The sequence below is a fragment of the Clupea harengus genome, chromosome 8 (genome assembly GCF_900700415.2).
Source record: "Clupea harengus chromosome 8, Ch_v2.0.2, whole genome shotgun sequence".
Taxonomy (NCBI): Eukaryota; Metazoa; Chordata; class Actinopteri; order Clupeiformes; family Clupeidae; genus Clupea; species Clupea harengus.
Genome location: NC_045159.1, coordinates 7,857,209 through 7,879,666, shown reverse-complemented (window position 1 = coordinate 7,879,666; position 22,458 = coordinate 7,857,209). Strand labels below are relative to the sequence as shown.

Here is a 22,458-nt window from a genome sequence, read left to right as displayed (position 1 = left end):
TGACACCAACTAAGCTGAAATACACATAAGACTAAGAGTACAGTGATGGCTTTGATATATATATAAACGTTGTCTGAAAAAGCTCTTTGCAGTACACAAAAATGAAACAAAATGGTGCCAAATGTATTTGAGCCCTTGCTTGACTCAACTAGTAAGAGTGAATAACGTGCACTCGAAAATAGCTGCAGACTCATTTGTCACAGTGCTCCATACCCACGTAGGCTATTTCTGTGTTAGGCTTGCAGTGGGTGTGAGAGGAAGAAATAAATAGCTGGACCACCCTTCCTGACCGGCTGGTCAAAACAATAGATGTTCCCAAATTGTCAAAAGAAACACAGAATTTGATCTTTCCGGCGATGATGCAAATATGGAAAAATGGTAGAAAGGAGAAAAAAATTGTAAATTGCACACAAACAACTGTTCAACTAATATGAAGCAGGCTAGTTCAGCTATAACTGAAAAAGGCTTGGAGTATTAGCCTATGGAGCATCTCCCCTTCCCTCACTCTCACACTCTCACTCTGACCCCCCCCCCCCCCCCCCCCCCCCCCAACACACTTCTCTCTCTTTCTCACGTTCACTCACACTCTTTTTCTCTAACAAACCCCCAAACACACTTCTCTATCTCTCTCTCTCTCTCACACACACTTTCACTCTTTTCCTCTCAGCCCTCGGCCCTCTGTTAGGCTCTATTGTAAGACTGGCCGGTATAAATGAGAAACAGACCCCAATGTGCCTCTCTGGCTCCTTTCTCCTGTCATTTTTCAACCCTACCTTAAAAAATAAAAGTGCAAGTGGACTGAAAATAGTTAGTAGGCAATTGTGAGCCAACAGGTTTCTGAAGACTGTTTTCTCTCCACCTCTCTTGCGAGTCACGCAACTTTCCTGTCAGGAGCCTGGCTGGAAGTGAGGGAAAAGAGCTGACAGAAGGATAGATATAGTCACTGAGTCACTTTCAGAAGCCATTTTTATGGATGCGAATCCAAAAATACACACTAATGAAACATACACACGTACGCACACACACACACACACGCCAGCAATCCTGCTAACAAACAAAAAGGCATTTGATAGGACATCACGTTTGAAACCATTCATGAAATGTGGGGGAAATTAGAAAAAGGAGGAACAAACTTTCAAAAGGGTATCAGTCTTGTTGAATCCTTTCCCACTCATTAATGAAACAGCACAATTACAGATACTTGTCTGTCCTTGGATGAAGGACCCCTGAAACACACTTACTGACAGTAGTGGCTTTGCCTGTGTGTGTTGACAACATGGCACTCCTTTGGAAAAGGTTTTATTCGACCTGACCATATGCATAAGTTTCCGTTTCACTCATCACTTAGCTGCTCGGACGAGGGAATCAGTCCTACCATCTGGATCACGCTGAAAGCGTAGATGTTGCTGTGAATCACGACGCAATAAATGTACTTGTGGACATGTCAAAGCAATAAATCATAAGCCCATAAAAACGTACCTACGTTTTGAGACCAAAGAACCTTCTTTTGGTTATTACTTCTGCTTTGGCGCAGCTAAAAAGCCCACCTCAATAGGTTAACTGTTATCTGACTTTTGCAAACAAACTCTTTCCCTCTTCTTGTGATACTTCAGGCTACCACAGGGGACTTACAAATGGTTGAATATAGCCCAAAGCCATTTCCCATGCAAGGCAAATTAGCATGGTCAGTTAGCACTAGCTTCATAGTGCATGGGTCCAACTTGCTAAAACAGTAACAAGGCCCAAGGTAACAAGACATACATGTACATTTTCTGGGCCACAAATAATTAGTATGCACATGACTGACACTGACTTTTTTAGGAAGAGAGTTATATGTTTCTTTTTCTGTCTTTCTCATCTGTTTTCCTCCTTCTAGATACTCCGAAGGAAACCCTGACTGTCCTGACTGAAGCTGAGGGGAAGCGGGTCTAAGGACAGACAGCGAAAGGCAGAGACGTGCACAGGAATTGACAGTTGCTCTGCCCTAGAAAAAAGGGGCAACACGTTAATGTTTGTCACCGCCGCCGCCACGCCCCCGTCCCCTGGATGCATATTTTGCCTATATCACTTGAAACTCTCACAAACCGCCGCGGCCACGCCCCCGTCCCCTGGACGCATATTTTGCCTATATCACTTGAAACTCTCACTAACCACCGCCGCCACGCCCCCGTCCCCTGGGCGCTTATTCCGCGATTATTTTATCTAGGCCTACATGAAGTTCTGCAGCCGTAATATTATTTAAAAATATATATATATTTCCTTCGGAGGGGCAACTTCAGTCGAGGAGGGCAAACGGGCAGTTGCCCGAGCAACCTTAGCCCCCTCCTGTGCACATCCCTGGCGAAAGGGGCAGTGTGCCTGGCACATGCCCCAGCAGTCTGAGCTCAACCACTGGCCCTGACAGGGGTGAGCAACTGAAGCCCCACATCACAATCAGAGCTGCCGCTGCTAGCCCAGCTTCTCCTGCTGTAGGACACAGATGCAGCCCCCCAGTCTCCAATCTGGCAGTCAACTGCTGGAACAACATGCAGAGTGTTTTCCTGCTTCCCGGTATTTAGAATGGCAATTTGATTAATGACGTGCATTCTAATTAGAGGCATTTTTCCTATAGCTGAATAAATATTTTTCTTTCCGAGGGTCTGGGAATGAAACCACTTATTGAAGTTGCTTAAACAGCCTCTTAAGTGCATTTCTGTGAGACGCTCATTGAATTCTTATACCATACCACTGCAAATATGTTGATGATTTATGATGCTTGATTAATGGAAGACTTTTATCTCCGAATGGAGATTTCTCCAACATCATTGAAGGTGCATTCCACAGAAGAAAAACTAAAAAAAATCAAGAATGGCTGGCATGCATCATCCCATCACCGTGTCTAACCCAAATCCTCAGCTGCACTAAGCCGGACCCTTTATATCTCAGCAGCTGTTAGAGCACTCAGCCCTCATCTCCATCTGCTGTGTCCAGGTCTAGACCCTCTACACCCTCTACACCCTGTCCATGGACAGACGATAGGTGGTCCTGAAATGTCCAATTGTGATGGCTACAGTATGTCTAGGTACTGCTGAAGTAACTGCAGCCTGTGCTCACACTTCGGGGAGTAATTCCAGGTTGTTTGTTAAGCCGTTACCCCACAGATCATTTACCCGCAACAACAGACATGGCGCTCCAGAGGGAGGAGGGAGTTATGTGGCGTGCTACTGTGTCTACATGCCGTTAATACAAATCGCATTTCCAAATTTGCTGCTTGGTTTTTCAACCTAGCAGACAGACAGCATTGCATGTACATACACTCACACATATCACATTGTGAAATAATTTCGCTGTCATTGTTGTAATAGTGCACCGGTTATGGCAGGCGTCCACTGGAATTACGGTTTGGCGCATTCCAGCGAGTATGAATTTACATGCTTTCACAAGCTTTTGACATTTTGAGGAGGAGACAAATAAAAAAACCTAATTGTTTCTAGTAGGAACTTATTTGTCCATTATTATACAATTTTTAAGTTCACAAGTTTGCAACATGCAAGATGTTCTTTGTTCCAAAACTCTTTGAAACACCGTTCTTTGTTGTCCCTCATACAAGGGGCATTGGAATTCCCTATTTCCAAAGGCCGCAAAAAGCAAAGAGCCTACTTTTTCTTATGTTACCCAGTTACCCCACCTTTTTGTTCCTATGATTATAAATATGCAAGAACTACATTAAGGATTAAATTAGCATTCATTACTGTATGTTAATACATTCTTTCAAACAGAAACCTTTGGAAAAACAATCTGCACATGTTGTTAATTCCTACAGTAGTAACATCATAATAAATATATGCAAAGCAGTACAGGCCACTTTCTTTGTTCCCATGAACAGAGCCAGCACTGCACACATACGCAACGCACATGGACATCTAGAGGACTGTGAGAAGCAATTAGTTGAATTTGCCAAAAAGTGTAGTTAGAATTGCAGACTGTACCTTTAAAGGCAACAGATGTACAAGAGCTAAATGAACGATACTGACAAACTGAAATCCAAGTTGGGGTTAAATATGTACTTGCAGACATTTTTTTTCCAGTGTAGAAACACAGCCAAAATCTCTTCTCATCAAAAGTGTAGTTAGAATTGCAGACTGTACCTTTAAAGGCAAAAGATGTACAAGAGCTAAATGAACAACACTGACTAACTGAAATCCAAGTTGGGGTTAAATATGTACTTGCAGACATTTTGTTCCAGTGTAGAAACACAGCCAGAATCTCTTCTCTTCACTTCCCTGTTTGTGTGTAAATCTGTGAGACAAGCACAGTACATTGATCCAGGGAGCTGGGCACAGGCCAACATCAGCCACACAGCAGGGGGTCGAGTGGCTCTGCTATGAGCAGGGGTAAAGTGAGATGTTATGTGTCCACTTCTGCACAGTTTAAAAAAAGCACAGCCAACACATCATCCACTGTTGCTGCTGTTAGATCAGTCTCCTCATCTGCTGCATAAATAATGGTTAAGAATGATAAGAATGAGATGAGAATGAGTGTTACAGTAATGTGGTTAACATGGTTCTATTGTAAACCATATTCATTCTTTACTCTAAAGTACCTCTCCAGCTTATTGCCTTTATTTATAGGAAAAAGACTAGATACAATATCGACTATGTGCAGTTCTTTGAAACTTTAAGCCTGGTGGTCACTAACATGCATTAGACGTTGTATGGAGCTTTAAACCACCACTGATGTAACTAGGTCAACATACTGATTTTACCCCAGTCATACACCTTCTCGTTACATATCCATAGAAAATATAGATTCAATATAGATAGTTTGATTGTTCTCCCTCTCTGGCTGAAAGCACTGTTTAAAAGTTCCAAATGATATTGCTCAACATTTGAATGAGAAGTAAACATTAGCAAATTTCCTCCATTTCTTGGTGAAGAAGTGGGGCAGAAATCCTCTCCCAGCTATACAAACATGCCTGCCCTCCATATGAGAACAACATCTTATAATTATCCAGTAGGTCATCATATGCATTCTTGGGAGTTTTACCAATGTTATAAACAGCACATTTGGGGAAAACTCTTATGCACACACACACACTCCCTATACACAATATTAGAATGTGTGTGTGTATGTGTGTGTGTGTGTGTGTATATTTCTGTGTTTGTGTGTGTGTATTTCTGTGTTTGTGTGTGTGTGTGTGTGTGTGTGTGTGTGTGTGTGTGTGTGTGTGTGTGTGTGTGTGAAATGTTTCAGTACTTCATTCATCAGGATTCACTCCAACAGTAGATCCTCTGGCATAACCTTGTTTTCTGTGCTCTGATTATCCTGGAGGGCCAATTCCAGCTCACCCTAGAAAAAGCATGTCCCGGCAAATAGCTTTGTAATGAAGTACAAATTGAATTGATCTTCCAAACTCTGCTGAGAACCAGAGGAGTTGGTCTTCGTTTAACTTTTAATTGCTTTTTAATTCCCATTCCAAGTCCTTGGCCTTTAGTTCAGAAGACGACACAAGTCCAGTTTGACAAAAGAAATCAGTAGAAATTTATTACTTCCTTTAAATATATGTACAGATTATTTCTACCATCATTCTGCTGCCAAGTATCAGGAGGAAGGCGGTCTTGATCAAGCCTCAAAATGGAGTCCAATGCAGTCCAATTCTTCAGGACAAAAATATGTATTTTTGCTAATGTCCAAATCCAAATGTTTGTCGCTGCATCTTTAGTTCCTACCCAATGGGAGCCAGTTTTCCTTGAGGCAGTGGTGATGTTATTCACGCACCAGAGGCAGCCAAACTATCCTCTGACGACTCGAGGACATTTGATTGCTGTTGTCATTGCATTGGCCCAGAACAGAGCACAAGCACAAACACAGCAAAAACAACATCAGACTGCTACTTTTCAACACTTGAGTTACTTGCAAAATGTCCTTACAAACATGCATGTCTGATTGCACTTGGACAATCATTAAAACCCACTGAGACATCAGTGACTGTCTGCCTCAAATCGAACAGGACACAACCAAATGCATGCCATACCATTTAACAATGCCTTGGCATCGCATTAGAATGTGTCACTGGCCTTTTGTTCAGAGAGCGTTACACTAAAAGACACGAGTGATTAGAGGGAGAGGTTGGCCCCTGCTACGAAAAGAAAAGAAAAAACACAAGGGCAATACTAATCAATTCTCTCTGGTCTGAAAAAAAAAATGTAACCAACCATCAGTAATGAAACATGGAGACCAGGTGTGTTTCATTGGCAACGTGTAAATGTCACACACAATTCTGTGAATTTCTCTAGACGGCTACATGTCTAACCTTTTCTACAAAAAGGCTTGCTAAGATGTATATTTTTTTTAACCAATAAAAACATTTTCGGATATAATACAGCACTCTGGTTTCCTAACTTTCCCAACAGTCCCAATTTTCAGTATAAATAATTATCAAAGCACAGTTTTCACTCATTCACATCACAGATGTCAAAGGTTCACAAACACACATCATACGGCAATCCTAAAAACTATACATTAATACATCATACATACTATGGCTGCTAGCATACATACAAATATACATATACGTAAATAGAATGTAATGAAAAAACCTCTTCATTGGAAGTAATGGCACCGGAAATGAACGCTGCATAAAAAAATAAATGAGATAGACCAAAAGCAATTAGATATGTTCATGAACATCAAAACACGAAAAGTCCATTCTTCTTTCAAAATGTGCATAAACAGTACAAGTGTACAAAGTGTCCTTGAAGAAAGGGTTTGGCCGACTCAGTAACCTTAGATTTCAGGCCCAAATCCAATAACAGTCAGACAAAAGAGCACTACACACTTATCTCCCTGGCCAGCCAGTGAGGCAATGCTAAAGGGCACATATATCTTCCAACATCAAAACTAAGGCTGGTCTGATAAAGGGTATCGTCATTGAACAGCAGCAACAGTATCAAATCTTTATAACCCTTCAGAGTTATCAGAGACCTACGTCACAATGTGGGTGGACAAGGCGGGGAGACAGCCCCCTATTCTCTTTGCTTCCAAACTCACTTTTTTATCATTCACTTCAGACACCTTATGTCTTCCGTGAGTGCCCCTAATTACACATTAGGGTTTGCTCTATGTGCCGTTCTTTTCAGGGAAAGTCTTTGGCAGCAGCAGTGGCAGCGGTAGCAGCAGAGTAAGGTCTTAGATCCTCATCTCTGAGTCCTCACTGCGATCCGTGGTGCTGATCATGGAGGTCGAGGGGCCCTGTGTCACCCCGAACGGGGACACGGCTGGCGAACGAGCGGCCAGTGGTGATAGTGACGGGGAGAAACTGGGTGACATGGCGGCTGAGGAGATGGAGCCCTCGTGGCTGATAGGAGAGCGCCTCAGCGACGTCAGGTGCGGGAATGTCCGGCCGATGGCCGGCTTGGGCGGCACTGACTTAGCACCAGGGTGAGCCACGGATGTAATGAGAGGTGGCGGATCTATCCGGGGCTTCGGGTCGGTCTTGGCCTTGGGCTGGAAGGGCCGGCGCGGGTTGTTGGGCGGTATGGTCTCATCTTTGAGCCGGGCGATCTCTGTGAAGACGTTGGCTAGCGGCTGGAACTGTGGGCACCAGTTGAGGAGGTAGTCCCAGTTGTAGCTGCCCCGTAACTCCTCATCACTGGCCACGATGGCTGTAAGAGAGCCGTCCACCGCGGGCTTCCCATCCTCGGGGAAGGCGTAGTCCTTCGGATGGGAGATATTTAACCCCCTGCCCACGCCCAGGTATCCTCCTCCCTCATCCCTGTAGACGGGCAGCTGACCAGAGAGCAGGGTCCCACTGAGACTGCCCAGTTTCTTCCCTTTAAACCACTGGCTGGCATCCAGGGCTCCTGGCTCGCAGGAGATGTCGGAGAGCTGGTCTGCATCCTGCTGGATGCCCGAGTCGGGCCCTCGGGCGGAAATGTGCTCCTGCATGGAAGACGTGATGCTGGCCACGCGTGGGTATTCATTGATCATCCGGATTTCATCATCCTCGGCAGCCTCTGCTGAGCCTCTTCCACTGGAGTGGGAGGGGTCCAGGGAGCCCCCGCGGGGGTATTGCGCTCCCCCTGTCCCACCCTGATCACCTCCATAACCGGGCAGGGTTTGGTGGTAGATCCTCTCCCCAGATTTGGATTCGTCCAGCTTCTGCAATGCCACGCCTGAGGCCACAGCCCTGTTGCTTGTGTCCTGGGCTTTCTTCCTGCGCTTGGACTTGACAACGTAGAGAGCGATGGCGATGATGACTAGAATGACCACGACCCCTAGAGAGGCGGCAATGATGCAGATTAAAAGGATGTTGAGGTCTGGTGCCAGGCCAAAATTGCTGTTTGTGACATCGATGCTAATCTGAGCTATGGTGACTCGAGAAGTGTCAAGGGGGCTGTGCGCTGTTATATCTACGGTCATCAAACGGGTGTCCCTCTTTGAACGTCCAGAGCTGCTGTGACTACTCGAGCTGTCCATTTTGAGGAAGACCACCCCTGTGGTCTTATTCACATCAAAGTAAGGGGAGGGATTAGGAAAGGAGTAGAGCACTATGCCATCCACCCCGCCATCTTCATCCATGGCCTGTACTTGCCCGATACTCTGGCCCTTCTTGGCTCCCTCAGGCACGACAAAGGAGAAGTCAGTGGTCGTGAACGTCGGATCATACTCGTCAACGCCTGTGACGTATACCTGTACGGTGACTGTGGCTGAGTTATTCCCAGCATCTACTGCCACTGCTACAAAATTGAAAGAGTTGACCTTCTCAAAGTCGAAGGTCGTACGAGTCCTCACTTCACCAGTGCTCTGGTCGACTTGAAAGGAGTCCCTTCCCAAGCCAGACCGATCCACCATGAAGTATTTCAGTTGCCCGTAGATGCCAGTGTCGTAGTCGATAGCATGCAGCACAGTGACGTGTGAATTAGGTGGTTGATTTTCCCGGATGTTTGCGGTTATGGTCTCGATGGGGAAATACGGCCTGTTGTCATTGACGTCCTTGACTTCCAGGGTGACTGGTGCCAAAGCAAAATGACCATGGCCATCTGACGCCTGGACGATTATCACATGTGAGGACCGGCTCTCTCGGTCCAAAGGCTGCTGCAGTCTTAGCGCTCCGGTCCACTGGTCGATAAAGAACAGCTCCATATCATCACCCGAACTGATGCTGTACTGGATCTCGGCATTCGGGGCAGAGTCTGGGTCGGTGGCGGTCAAGCGCAGAACCTCTGTTCCAGACCCGGCCCCCTCGTTCAGCACCACCGCATACTCAGCACGGCTGAACAAGGGCGGGTTGTCGTTGACATCGTTGACGGTGATCACAGCGGGAACGCTGGAACTGCGCTGGGGCACGCCACGGTCCGACACCACGATGGTGAGGTTGTAACGTGGAGTGGTCTCAAAGTCAAGTGGCTCTGCGAGTATCAGTGTGCCCACTGTCTGGAAGCCGTGCCCTTCTATGAAACGCACGCTGCTCTCAATCTGAAAGGTGTTCCCAGAGTTGCCACTGGCAATGTCAAAGTCGAAGCCAGAATTTTCCTGTGACATGTCTCCATCCACCGCCTCGAGAGTTAAGATGGTGGCTCCGGGTAGCTGGTCTTCAGGCACGGTTGCGCGATATTCAGACTGGTGGAACATGGGGGCGTTGTCATTGACGTCTGTTAGCTGAACCTGTACCGTGGTGATGGAAGACAGGGCTGGGGTCCCTCCGTCACAAGCCTCAATGACAACATTCACAGAGGGTCGCTCGGGGTCAAACTCTGCTTTCTGGTTGATGAACAGTGTGCCTATGGAGAAACGTAAACAGATGAAGGAGAGTGCGTATTTCAATAGTACTGCACAAATGGTTAGAACAATATCAACAAACTCTTGACTGTTATATAAAAGTAGCAGGCAATGAAAACATATATATCAGGATGCATTCATGTAGGTTTTTTAATGAAATTTCATCCTAGCATTGAACTACAATGCCATCCGGATATGAACACAGAATGAAAGAGAAAATTGCTGCAAAAACCATCTCACCATTGTTAGGGTCGACATAAAAGCCATCTCTTGAAGATGACATCACTCTGTAAGTGACCTTTCCATTTTCACCAGAGTCTCGGTCAGTGGCCGTTACCGTGACGATAGGACTTCCAGGTGGAGAATGCTCTGGCAAGGTTACCTTGAATATAAAAAAAGTTTATATCATGAACAGTTTACAACAAGCAGGAAAGGACCTATAAAAGTCTTCCTCCTAATTCATCTCTTTTCCTTCCTCAAAATCCCTCCTCGTTAAAGGTGAAGTCATTTCCTTACTCACACTGGAAAACCTCAACAGTCATATTCATGTTGAGACTGACTATAAAAAAGTATTTATTACAGTGAATTTGTGTATACAGGAACAAATTACCCCGTTAGGTTAATTCAATTCCATCAAATTTAATAAGGTGTGAATATCTGGAAAACCTACAACCTCTGGAGCAATAAATGAACTCTGGTAGACTCACATTAAACAAAACGTGATGCAAATAAATGTACAGTGACACAAAACAAAAAACAGATCCCATATGATTACTGTAAGAAACTCTCACACACATACAGGCTCATTGAAGTGTTTCAAATAAATGAGGCTAAACGCAAAGTTAATGTGGTAAATGTTCAGTGGGTTTCTATGGACCGTTCCTCTGATACCTCACTACTGTTATTCACCTGGTAAAGATCCTGACTGAACGTGGGTACGTTATCGTTCACATCCTCCACCAGGATGGTGAGGTTGGCTTCGCTCTTGTGTTTGGAGTCCGAGGCTTGGATGGTCAGTGTGTACCAGGTCCTCTCCTCGAAGTCGAGGGGAGCGGTCAGGGACACTCGGCCATTGTAGCGGTGGATTCCGAACTTCCCCTGCGAGGGGGCATCCAGCTGGAGGGTGTATGACAGGGCGGGGCCAGAGTCGACGTCGTTTCCTGTCACCAGGGTGATCTCCGTGCCGATTAAGGAGTCTGGGGGTGGGCGGAGACAGACAGATATAGCTCTCTCAGACAGGGCGACGAGTGAAGAAAAGCAGGGATGAGGAATGGGAATACTTAATAACGCTTGATAACTATCATGTGTGAACCAGAGTGCTCGTGAAAGGCAGTGAGATATGGAAATGGTTATGGTAATAAGAAGTGATAGGTTGTTTTCAGTCTGTGTAAAGGGCAGCATGTTAAATCACTCACTCTCTGGCACGCGCACTTCCAAAGGTAGAGGGATCGTGGGGCTGTTGTCATTGAGGTCAACGATGATCACAGTGAGGACGGCAGTGCCGACCAACCTCGGGCTGCCCCGGTCGGTCGCTGTAACAACAAGCCTTTTCAAAGAAACACATCCAAGGTTAGAGCACTGGGATCAATTTGACCCTGTTTCTTTTTTTTTTTTAACTCCTACAACTGTCCTTTTCTTTTTTTTCTACCCTGTCTTCCAAAAAAACAGTGAAAGGGAAAAAACAAAGAATTAATTTATTTTTAGGGAAAGGACGAAAAGAACACACTGATAAAATAAACTTGAACCACCAGCAGGTCAAAATATGTGAGAAATGAAACTCCCACCGCGAGTCCACGGAGCAGAGGGGAGCACTTCTGAATCAAAACACATGGGGAAAGCTGAGAGGCTCGGAGCCCATCACACACGGGGCGATAACGCCACGGAGAGAGAGAGAGAGAGAGATGGAGCACGGGAGGGAGGACTGGTACATTCCACAAAGCAGGGGAACAAAGCCCCCAAAGAGCTATGACTTCACTTTGCTCTCTGCCAGACAAAGAACACACACACACACACACACACTCACTTGGTCTGGGTCCAGATCTCACGATCCATGATGGCCGCCGTGGTTATGCTGCCTGTCACAGGGTCGATCTTGAAAAGGCCGCTCATGCTAGAAGACTGGATAGAATAGGTCACCTGACCATTCTGCCCCTGGTCCACATCCTCAGCCAAGACCTGCGAGGCAAAAAAAGATTAACATGATCTCCCGTGATTACATGGTTTGGAGTGGAATGACAGTGGAAAGCAGTACGTGATAAGATAAATATCTTGACCGGATCTTTTAAATACACTGGAAAGTGTGTTTGTACCACAGTTACATCAACCAATTTGGAAACACTCCATGGTGACTGTGGGAGGCCTGACCTGAATAATGGGGGCGTCGTAGCCCTGCGCCTCACGCATGTAGGCGACGTAGTTCTGCAGCTGGAAGCGCGGGAAGTTGTCATTGATGTCCTGCAGAATGAGGTTCATCGCCATGAAGGAGATGGAGGACGTAGTCTCAGCCTTCACCACTAGGCGGAGTCTAGGGGTGTCCTCAAAGTCCAAACCATTGGAACTCTGAACCCAGATCTCACCTATAGGAAAAAGCAGGAATATGGTCAATTCTGAGATATGAACTCTATAACAAAAATGAAATGAATGCAGGGGAACATATAAAATGCAGGATACAGTAGATTTTATCTGCAGACAGGAATATTCTGCTTCTTGTGTGAATTAAAAGCTGCTGGTCAGTGCCATGTCGAAACCTCTTCCAGGAATATCACAGAGACTCTTTCTGTGTGCGGGCTCACCAGTGTTTGCACTGATGCTGAAAGACTGCTGTCTGTTTCCACTGAAGATGCTGTAGCTGATGCCTTTGCGGGAGCCGTCTGGGAAGTGAGCCTGGGCCTGAGCCACTGCTGTGCCTGTCGGAGGAGGAGAGGGCTACACTTAACTCTTCACTCTCAAACTCCACATTCATCAGAAAAGACATGCTATTTTCTTGGAAAAACAGGTACATATTGACATACTCCGGTACATAGCATATTGAATCATATCCACACTATCAATCTTTCATGAATTATTTTATGTAATTGTCAATGTTTTATTGTGTTTCTAACGTAGGAGACTGTTAAGATACAGGATAAGCTCACAGATAGTGTTGTGTGACTGACCTTTGGCGGCATTCTCCTGCAGGCTCACGTCTCTAGCCGCGCGGGAGAAGCGGACGCCACTGTAGTCCTGCTCCCTCACGTATATGATCACCACGCCCAGGGAGGACTGGGACGGGCTGCCCTGGTCCATAGCCTCCACGATGAGGGTGCGCTGGGTCTGCGTGAGGGTGTGGAGGGCCTCCGAGGCCCGGATCTCCCCTGTCAGCGAGTTGATGGTGAAGCCCCTCACCGGACTGGCAAAGCGGTAGAACACAGAGCCGTTGGCCCCGAAGTCCTTGTCCTCCGCACGCATAGAGGCCACCACCTGATGTGTGGCCACGCTCCCGCTGGACACGTTGATGATGAGCGGATCCTGGATGAAGAATGGCGCATTATCGTTGATGTCCTGAATGGTGACGGTCACCTGGGCTGTGGCGTTGCGCGGCGCGGCTGGTGAGCAGTCGACAGCGACCACCTGGAAGCTGTATGAGTTACGACGCTCGCGGTCCAGAGGCATCGCCGTGGTGATGTGGCCCGAGTCCGGGTCAATAGCGAACGCCCCGCCAGCCTCGTGGCTCAGGAAGTACATGATTTTCCCGTTGCTGTCGTCGTCCGCGTCTGAGGCAGAGACCTCCAGCACCAGGGTCCCCGTAGCTGTGTCCTCAGGGATGTCCACCGTGTAGCTGGCCCTCTGGAACACTGGGCTGTTGTCGTTGACGTCCAGGACGAAGATCTGCACTTGGGCCACGCTGCTGAGAGGAGGCGTGCCACGGTCCTGGGCCGCCACCTCCAGAGTGTAGCTGGCCCGGGTCTCGCGGTCCAGGCCCCGAGAAGAGGACAATGCTCCGGAGGTGCTGTCCAGCTGGAAGTCTCTGTCAGGATCGCCAGCTGCAGAGAGGATTGGAGAGGACATACGTTGACATTCACTTGAGGTTCGGCGGTGGCCTGGAACAACCTCTCGGAGTCTTATGAAAGCAGAACATGTGTGTGCATATATCTTATCCACAACTATAAAAGCATACCACATATTCTCCTTGACATGCTTTCAGCACAAATTTGAGCAAATGTCATCAGTACTACGTATAAACTAAACTAAAGCTGCATTTTAAACAGCTGTCCAATTGTGCAGTTGTCATATGCTTGCCTGCTGCCTGGAATCTTAAGTCAGTGTATGTTTACAGTGTCATATAAAGTCAAAATAAAATTAGCTAGCAAGCTAGAGAGTTTGACATGTGCTTAACAATGCAGATAAAGAATTTCACATTTCAAGCTGGAGCAAGGCAGCGCTGAGTCATTCAGTCCCACAACTAAAACGTGACTGTTTTAAATGAATGGCGTATCATGGTCTGAAACACAATGGAGCCCAGAGTGCATATTATTACATAGAGCATAGAGCTCTCAGCTTAACCACACTCTCTATTCCAACTTTTATCTTTACTTCAAAAACAAGGCTTTGTGAATATCCCAGGTGAAATCTGCGGGATAAATAAGTAAGCTTATGTCAGATCTAAAGCCCTCAGTGAACACTTTGGTGTTTCTTTGAAGAAGTCACTGCAATCAGGTCAAACTCCCAAGTGACGAGTGCAAGGAAATCTAAATTCTTCACACACATACAGACTCCTGCTGTTACTGTCACCACCCCCCCCCCCCCCCCCCCACACACACACACACACACAAGCCTGCATGATCACCCACACCCCTGTGCACACACACACACACACACAGAAACATACACACACAGCATCAGATCTGGTGACAGTGAGATTTGAATATTTCCTGAGTAAGCCACTGAGCTTTAGATACATTGTCAGCTCATACTTCTGAGTCCCACTCCCATGTTCCCATGTGAGCATCACTCGTGAGATCACACCTGATGCTCTACACAAGTTGTCAGATTATTTGCACTAATGAGGAATCCAGTCTTACTCACAGAGGATGTGGGGAAAAACATCTATTGTTAGGTCACTTTATCACGGTCCTGCCCAGCACTTCCTGTTCTTGGTCCTATTTTACCTTCTGCCTCCTGCCAGTGTCTACGCTCTGGGTTCCACTCCTGGTCTGCACCTGGTCTTCACCTGCCACTCTGGACTCACCGGTTTCCTGTTTCGGCTCATTAGGAACTGCTCTTAACCACACCAAGCCTTGCTGTTTTGATACTCTCAAGCCATGTTTGTGGTTCGACATGGTTATTACCTGCCTGGACTCCATCTTGTTTTTGCTTAGTTTTTTTACTGTGTAACTGTGTCATCCTTTGTGTTTGGAACTTCTGCCCTGTTGGTCTGTTTTCTGATTTTGACCCTTGACCCCGGTATGTTTTGTGATCTATATCCTGCTTGTGCCTCTTCCTGTTTCATTGGCTGCCTGTGTTATGACCATTGCCTGCCTTTTTTGACAACTGTTCTTGGTTCCTCCCCGTCTGCCTGCCTGTCTGTTTCTCTGCCTCTGGACTATCTGAGGATTACAGTGTCTGCCAAAGCGTTTTTGCCGTTGCCTGGTCAGAACTTTATTCACCCTTCACTCCAGTCTGCTCTGTCTTTGGCTCCTACTCTCCTCGCCTCCCCTGACACACCCTGGAGGTTTACAACAGCGTGGCAAAAACTGTTAGGGAATACTAATGAAAGTGCACTCTATTCTAGAGGGAGAGCACAAGGCAATGGTAAACCCACCACAACTCCGACAGCAACAGATACTGTACTCTACCTATGATTCTGTGTTACCCTGCCCAAAAACATTAAGGAAAAACGGATCAAAGTGCAACAGTAAAGAGTATACTGGAAAGAGAAGACGTATGATGACCCCACCCCACCACAATACAAACATTAGCTCTCAGCAATAACCAGCCAATGCTCTCAGGCCAATGACTACTGTACCTATGATCCTGTACTCCAGCGCTCCTGCCTCCCCTGAGTCCTGGTCCGTGGCCCGGAGGACGCACAGCTCCACGGGTGCCTGGTTCTCTGGCACCTCCAGGCTGTACTGGGGCCGTCCAAACACTGGGGCGTTGTCATTCTCATCCAGCACCGAGATGTGCACCGTGGCCGTGGCAAAGTTTGGCGGCATGCCACCGTCCTTGGCGTAGACTGCAGCGATACATGATCGGTTAGATAAAAAACAGGTGTGAGAAGGTGTGTCGAGGTAAGTAATTGGAAAATGTTGGAAACAGTTGCCAAGCTGCAATGCTGTACTGCTTTACTGTAGAGAATCAGAATCAGAATCAGAATGGGATTTATTGCCAAGTAGGTTTACACCTACTTGGAATTTTTTCTGGTGTGAAGGTGCAAGTAAACATAAAACATAAAAACATAGAAACACAATAAGTACTACACATAACATAAAATCACAAATAAGTACTACACATAAGAAAAGTACTACACATAAGAACCAAAAAACACAATATATACGATACAAATATATAAACAATGATTATAAAAAAAAGTGGAAAGTAGAGTGCAAAAAGCAAAACAGGAGTGCAATGTGGATGAGCAATGTGCAATGTAATGTGTGTTAATGTAACACAGACTTAGGGTGTGGGGGTGGGATAAGAGTCCAGGTCAGGTGGGGGTCCCGGGCCTTGTTGATAAGAGTGGGTGGGTGAGAGTGGGAGTGTACCTGTCAGAGTGTAGTGGTCCTGCAGTTCTCTGTCCAGGGCTTTGGTGACTGTGATGACTCCTGTCACTGGGTCTATGGCGAACCCTTCTTCAGACAGTCCCCCATAAGTTACATGTCCATTTGGCCCTGAGAAAAACAAAATGGATAGATTATCAAGTGAACGCCCACCAGGTGCTGATGTTGACCTGAATCAGATACAGTCAAAAGGATTTTGTCGTTGAGGTTGAAGACTTTTGTTCAAGCAAATAGACTTTTGACTTTGTGTAGTCAACTAAAATCTAAAACCTGAAAAAAAAAAAAATCTAATTTCATATTAACTTGTAAACTAAATGCATTTCTGAAAGCCAATAAATACTCCATATTCATTAAGATATATAGATGTATTTTTATACTGTCGATGGTCTACCAACATTTAAAGATATGGACCATTAAAACATGTGTTGCCCCATGTTGTTTTTTTCCTAAAGACATTAAATATCCCATATGTTTCATTAACAGCTCAGTGCGCTGAGCACTTGCTCTTTCCCTTTGTCTCCGTCCTTCTCTCTCCTTCTCTCTCCTCTGTCCTTGGCATCCGTTTGCCCGATCGCATGCGAAGTGAGAAGGGCTTTGGCAACAGTACGTCCTTACTTCACTAATAGTTCCTGGACAGGGAGTTTATAATCGCCCTGTTTCATATTCTCCTGACTCAGAATGTCAGAATGCAACCCACACCCCCTTTTCAGTGTTTGATTAAAAACAAACACTGCCGTCTTACAATGAGGCAGCGCTGCATGACATTATTCCCTCCAAACACGCCAGCACAGAATCAGAGAGTAGTGTGAACTCAACCGTAAATCTGGATAGTTTCAGCAGCTCAACAAGACATGACTGAATGCAGCAGAAATGTTTCCTCGAGTACGAGTAAATTCAAGGCCACGTCAGATGTTGTCAGGGGACATTGAGTTCACCTTGGTCGCGGTCGGTGGCGGACACGGTGAGGACGGTGCTTCCTGGCTCCTCGTTCTCCTGGATCAGTGCCTCAAACCGGCTCTTCTCGAACCGCGGAGCCTCGTCGTTCACGTCGATCACCTGGACCGAGAGCACCTGTGTGGTGGAGTGCTGGGGAGTTCCGTGATCTTCTGCGACGATGGTCAGGTTAAAGGTGTCCTGCTCCTCCCGATCCAGGGCCTTGAGAATGGAGAGTGAACCTGGGTTGGAGGAAAAGAAAAAATAAAGGGAGAAGGGTAGGGAGTGAGAAGAAAAATTGCTCATAAAAAGCGTCATAAAAAGAGATTTTCGTGTGGTATATCAGCGGAAGCCAAGAGAAAGGTCAATGCATGTAAAGAAACAACTTAAACCAGCTCCCACATCTGCAGGGAGGTGTAAACTGAAGCTGTGGCTCGCATTGCAAGATCGAGTTTTGTGTGGAATAATGAACATCCACACAATACACATATTGCCAGGGACACACAAGTGCATATTAACACACATGCACACACACACACACACACACACAAACAAACACACGCTGAGATGTTCACACTACTTGTGAGAGCTTCAGGAGTTGCATGCTTTAGGGAGCTGTAAAAACGTTTGGCTCTGACTTCTATTTTTCCATACAAGGAGAGTGGCAGTAAACACACTCATTTCTAGCCGACCAACAAACATCTACGCAATAGAGCTGAGATAAACACAACCCCCCTATCACAAACACATCAGCCACTGTGTGCACCACACAAACCATTACTACACAAACATTCAAAGCCCCCCCCCCCGATGACATTTTCAGATAGCATTTTCCTCACGCATAAAATGATGTGGCCAAGAATAGTAAATGTTAAGCACTGTGCCTTACTAAACACTTTCATCCTACTAAAACACCATTTTTGTAGCTCATCTGACAGTTAGGTTGAACTGAGGTAAGAGTTTCTAAGAGTTTAAACAGAAGCACCCACGTGATGATGCAGAGCTGTTTGCTTACGGGAGACGTCTGCACATTGGGCCTCGTTTTTATTTATAATTCACCCGACACACTTCAGCCTTAAACACTTCACGCTGCTGTTTGGGTTAGCTTCCGCTCCCCCCACTCAGAAGGCTCTGCTTTTGCGCTTAATGGCAAAAAAGCCCTCTTGCCAGACCACCACCTACAAAACACTAAAAAAATACTCCCCAGTGTCTGGTCAGTATCAGTCCATTATAACCCACACTGGTCTAACACAGCATCTAAATCCTGACACACGGTCCTGCGCTAGATAGCACACGACTGTGATTTAAAGCAGAATTTTTTTAAAATCAAAAAGCATTCATTTGTGAACCATTTGACATTAATGGAATAAAAAGCTTTCCCCAGCTGGAAAACGGATTAAGTGTCTTTGCCATTTCAGTCCAATTCAGGGTGTGCATTAAGTTGGTCTATATTACCACACTTTGATGATGGGGAAATTTTACGCTAATGGACGTTATTCATCAAATCAAAGGGGCGCCAAGTATATCCAACTCAAATAAAACCCGCACTCCCATGAATGTAAAGCTTTCATGAAAATTACTCTTTCATGCAAAGCAAATCGACCTGGACTGCTGAAAAATAATAAAGCACACCAAACAGATGTGGAGTTAAGGAGTTAGTAGGAGCAGGAGGTGAGGGTGTTAGATCCTTTAGACCACCTCTTACCAGTGTTGGGGTTGAGGCTAAATCTGCCAGCGGTGTTGCCGGTCTGGATCCGGTAGGACACGCGTCCGTTCTCCCCCTGGTCTGCGTCACGGGCCATAACGTACAGCACCACGAAACCCACCGGCTGGTCCTCCATGACACTCACAGCGGTGGGCGAGCTGAAGACAGGCGCGTTGTCGTTTTCGTCCGTCACGTAGATGCGTGCCGTCACCGCTCCCCACAGCCTCTGGCTGGGGTCCAGGCAGGAGTCCGTGGCCCGTACCACCAGGAAGAGAGAGGAGGTGGCCTCGTGGTCCAGCTCCTGGCCCAGGGTGAGCACCCCAGTGATGGGATCGAGGCTCAGGAGGTCGGGGTTGTCGGGCCAGCACTTTTCGATGGAGTAGCGCACTTCGCTGTTGGGGCCGCTGCCATCGCGGTCGGTGGCCTGGAAGGTGTAAATGGAAGAGCCGGACGGGGTGTTCTCGGGGATGACGATGGTGACGGGGTCCTCGGGGAAGTGGGGTGCATGGTTATTGCTGTCCTGAACATTAATGTTCAGCTGCACCATGTGGGTGCTAGGGTAGGCCATGGAGAAGTCGTCAACTTCAATCTGAAGGGTGTATTGCGCTCCCTTCTCGTAATCCAGTTCGCGAGCCAGATAGAGTTCCCCCGTGAGACGGTCCAACATGAACGTGCCGTCCTCATCGCTGCCGCCCACCACCACGTAAGTTACCTGTCCGTCAAGCGAAATGTCCCGCTGGTCATGTGATCTCACCGAGCCAATGACAGTGCCAGGTTTGGCCCCCTCGACAGAGTTTATTGTCATAGACAGAGTGTTGGGTTTGGGAGAAGCCCTGACAGAACTCTGAACCTGTTGAGAGAATAACAACGAGTGTCGGGATTAGAAGTGACAAATGTTTAAACAAATAAAAGACATCAAACATTCACTGAAATAATACATTTCCCATCATGCACTTTGATGTTTTCCACACCATGGAAAGCATGTTAATAATAGGCTTCAGTATCTGAAGACAGATGGGGAACAAATGCATGGAGACACACTTCACCCTGGTAAAATGACAGCAGGGCAAACAGATCAAAGATGAGTGAATGGTAAGAAACAAATCAGATTCACAAACATTTCGACTCTTTTCATAGACCCTGGGACGACAATCCTGATAATAATCATCAGATTTCCAGTGAGCGCTTTACCAAAAATGAAGTCAACCCAAGTTCTCTGAAACAATATGTTTGACACATGATAAGTTGCAAATAGCTGAATAGTTGCACAGCGATTTGTCTTTGCATTTCTCTCGTACTGCATGAGATATGAGGTATTTCTTCAGATAGCTCAAATATCACTCCAAGCACAACATACATGGGCTGTTTAACTTAAACCAATTTGGGTGCAATTAAAATGTCAGATACATGAAAGCAGCATGAGGTCATTTCCTCCCAGTCTCTTCCCATGACTGGCCCATGACAAGTTGAGCCCTGCACTCTTTGATCTGCATTAATTGTCCCATAAATTAGCATGCTGCAACATCTCGGGTGTTACTGCAAGGAGCAGTAAAATATTCACCCACAGAAATCTCTTCACATGTCCCATTCACAATCACCACCACACATAAAGATCCCACGACATATCATCATCAGTGAGGTGCCTTGCCCAAGCGAAAAAATACAACGCGAAATATGATCTCGGCGTTGTTATCGTAAAAACGTTATCGTTTGCCGGAGAGAGTCTCCCCGGGTGCGCTACCGTGTCGGGGAGTGGTGGCAGGGTGTGCGGGGTGTGTGTGCGTCTCTCTCTGTGTGATCAGAGGGCGCTGCAGCTGGGCCTCATCACAGCCCATCTGGGAGCGTTTGATCCCAAGGTGCTTTTCCCCCTCCGCTAATCTGAGAGTCACACAACCACAGCACAGGGAAATCGGAGGCATCTGTTCTGTCTACAATTAGCGTCCTGTTCCTCTTTGAAAGCACCTCGGCAGGGAAAAAAAGGAAGGTTGAGGGTGTATTATGCTATGGAAAGCACATTGGGTCTTTCTAAAATTCTAGAGTTACAGTCATTTTTTTCTCTCTCTCAGACAAAAAACCCCAACATATCTCAAAGTCTATTTCTGACAGGTCCAAGTCAGCTCAGGGTGTTGTATATCATCCTTCTGATATTACTGCTGCAGTATACAGAAATATGCACTTTCATGAGCTCAATATCACATTCAACGATATCTTACAGACCTAATGCTGTGCTTGAATAACCTCTGTGCGCCTGAGGCACAAGCTCTGGAATGAGTTAGTGAACAGAAGTTCAGAAATGTAAAATACATGTGCAAAGTAAGTATGACCATGGTAGTAGCTGAGTGGGAGAACAAGATATTGTGACTGTATGGGAATGTTCAGCAGGTGTGTGTGTGTGTGTGTGTGTGTATGTGTGTGTGTGTGTGTGTGTGTGTGTGTGTGTGTGTGTGTGTGTGTGTGTGTGTGTGTGTGTGTGTGTGTGTGTGTATGTGTGAATGGACAGACATATTCACCTGTATGCGTAGCGTGTTGCTGGAGCTCATAGGAGGTGATCCACGGTCAGAGGCAGACACAGTGAGCGTGTACTCTGCTTTCTCCGAGGACCTGAGAGGGGAGGCTGAGCGCAGCTCCCCCGTGTTCGGGTTCAGAGAAAAACGCTCAGCTCTCACACCTACACACACACACACACACACACACACACACACAGAGAGAGAGAGAGAAATAGGACAGAAATACATAGGAACAAATAAATAAATAGTGTTAAGAAGTCAAGTACAATTAAAATGACTGTGGATGAGTGGTTTGGATCTAAATGAGCATGTGTATGGTGGCCAACCTGAAAGGGAGTAGAATATGGTGCCATTCTCCCCCTCATCAAGATCCTTGGCTTGAATGGTTCCGAGTAGAGTACCAGGTGGGACACCTTCCGTAACCTGAGACACAAGGGGAAGTAGCCACAGTCAGTATTACAGTTACAGAAAAGGTCATGCCGAACAAATGAACATGGAGAAGGTGTGGAGCATTGATCATCACACCTGAATTAATGTCTCTTTGCCAGGCTGTGTGTGGGAAAACGCTGGGGCGTTATCGTTGTCATCCAAAACTGTGATGTGGGCTGTGCCGGTAGCGCTGCGTGGTGGGGTGCCACCATCTTGCACTACCACCACTACCTGGTAGCTGGACTGATGCTCTCGATCCAGCTCTGTACGAGTACTGATCTCTCCTGTGAGGCAGAGATAGATTGTGATAGAGAAAGATGAAGATGAAGAGATGGAGAGAGAGAGAGATTAGAGGGAGCACGGAAGG

The 22,458-nt window shown here is 46.4% G+C and overlaps 1 protein-coding gene across 1 annotated transcript in view; it reads right to left on the bottom strand.

Moving 5' to 3' along the window:
* Positions 1-5,496: 5,496 nt before the first annotated feature.
* Positions 5,497-22,458, bottom strand: part of LOC105907404 (protocadherin-16-like) — a 94,549-nt gene continuing 77,587 nt past the window's right edge. Inside the window, exons 7-21 of the mRNA XM_012835723.3 lie at positions 22,188-22,375; positions 21,989-22,085; positions 21,666-21,823; positions 19,156-20,005; positions 17,453-17,692; positions 16,503-16,628; positions 15,764-15,973; positions 12,915-13,781; positions 12,552-12,665; positions 12,124-12,335; positions 11,783-11,934; positions 11,175-11,305; positions 10,669-10,955; positions 10,000-10,141; positions 5,497-9,761 (exon numbers count right to left, since the gene is read on the bottom strand). Coding sequence (XP_012691177.2) covers positions 7,168-9,761; positions 10,000-10,141; positions 10,669-10,955; positions 11,175-11,305; positions 11,783-11,934; positions 12,124-12,335; positions 12,552-12,665; positions 12,915-13,781; positions 15,764-15,973; positions 16,503-16,628; positions 17,453-17,692; positions 19,156-20,005; positions 21,666-21,823; positions 21,989-22,085; positions 22,188-22,375 — 6,368 coding nt within the window. The 3' untranslated portion in view covers positions 5,497-7,167. The remainder of the gene's footprint in view (positions 9,762-9,999; positions 10,142-10,668; positions 10,956-11,174; positions 11,306-11,782; positions 11,935-12,123; positions 12,336-12,551; positions 12,666-12,914; positions 13,782-15,763; positions 15,974-16,502; positions 16,629-17,452; positions 17,693-19,155; positions 20,006-21,665; positions 21,824-21,988; positions 22,086-22,187; positions 22,376-22,458) is intronic.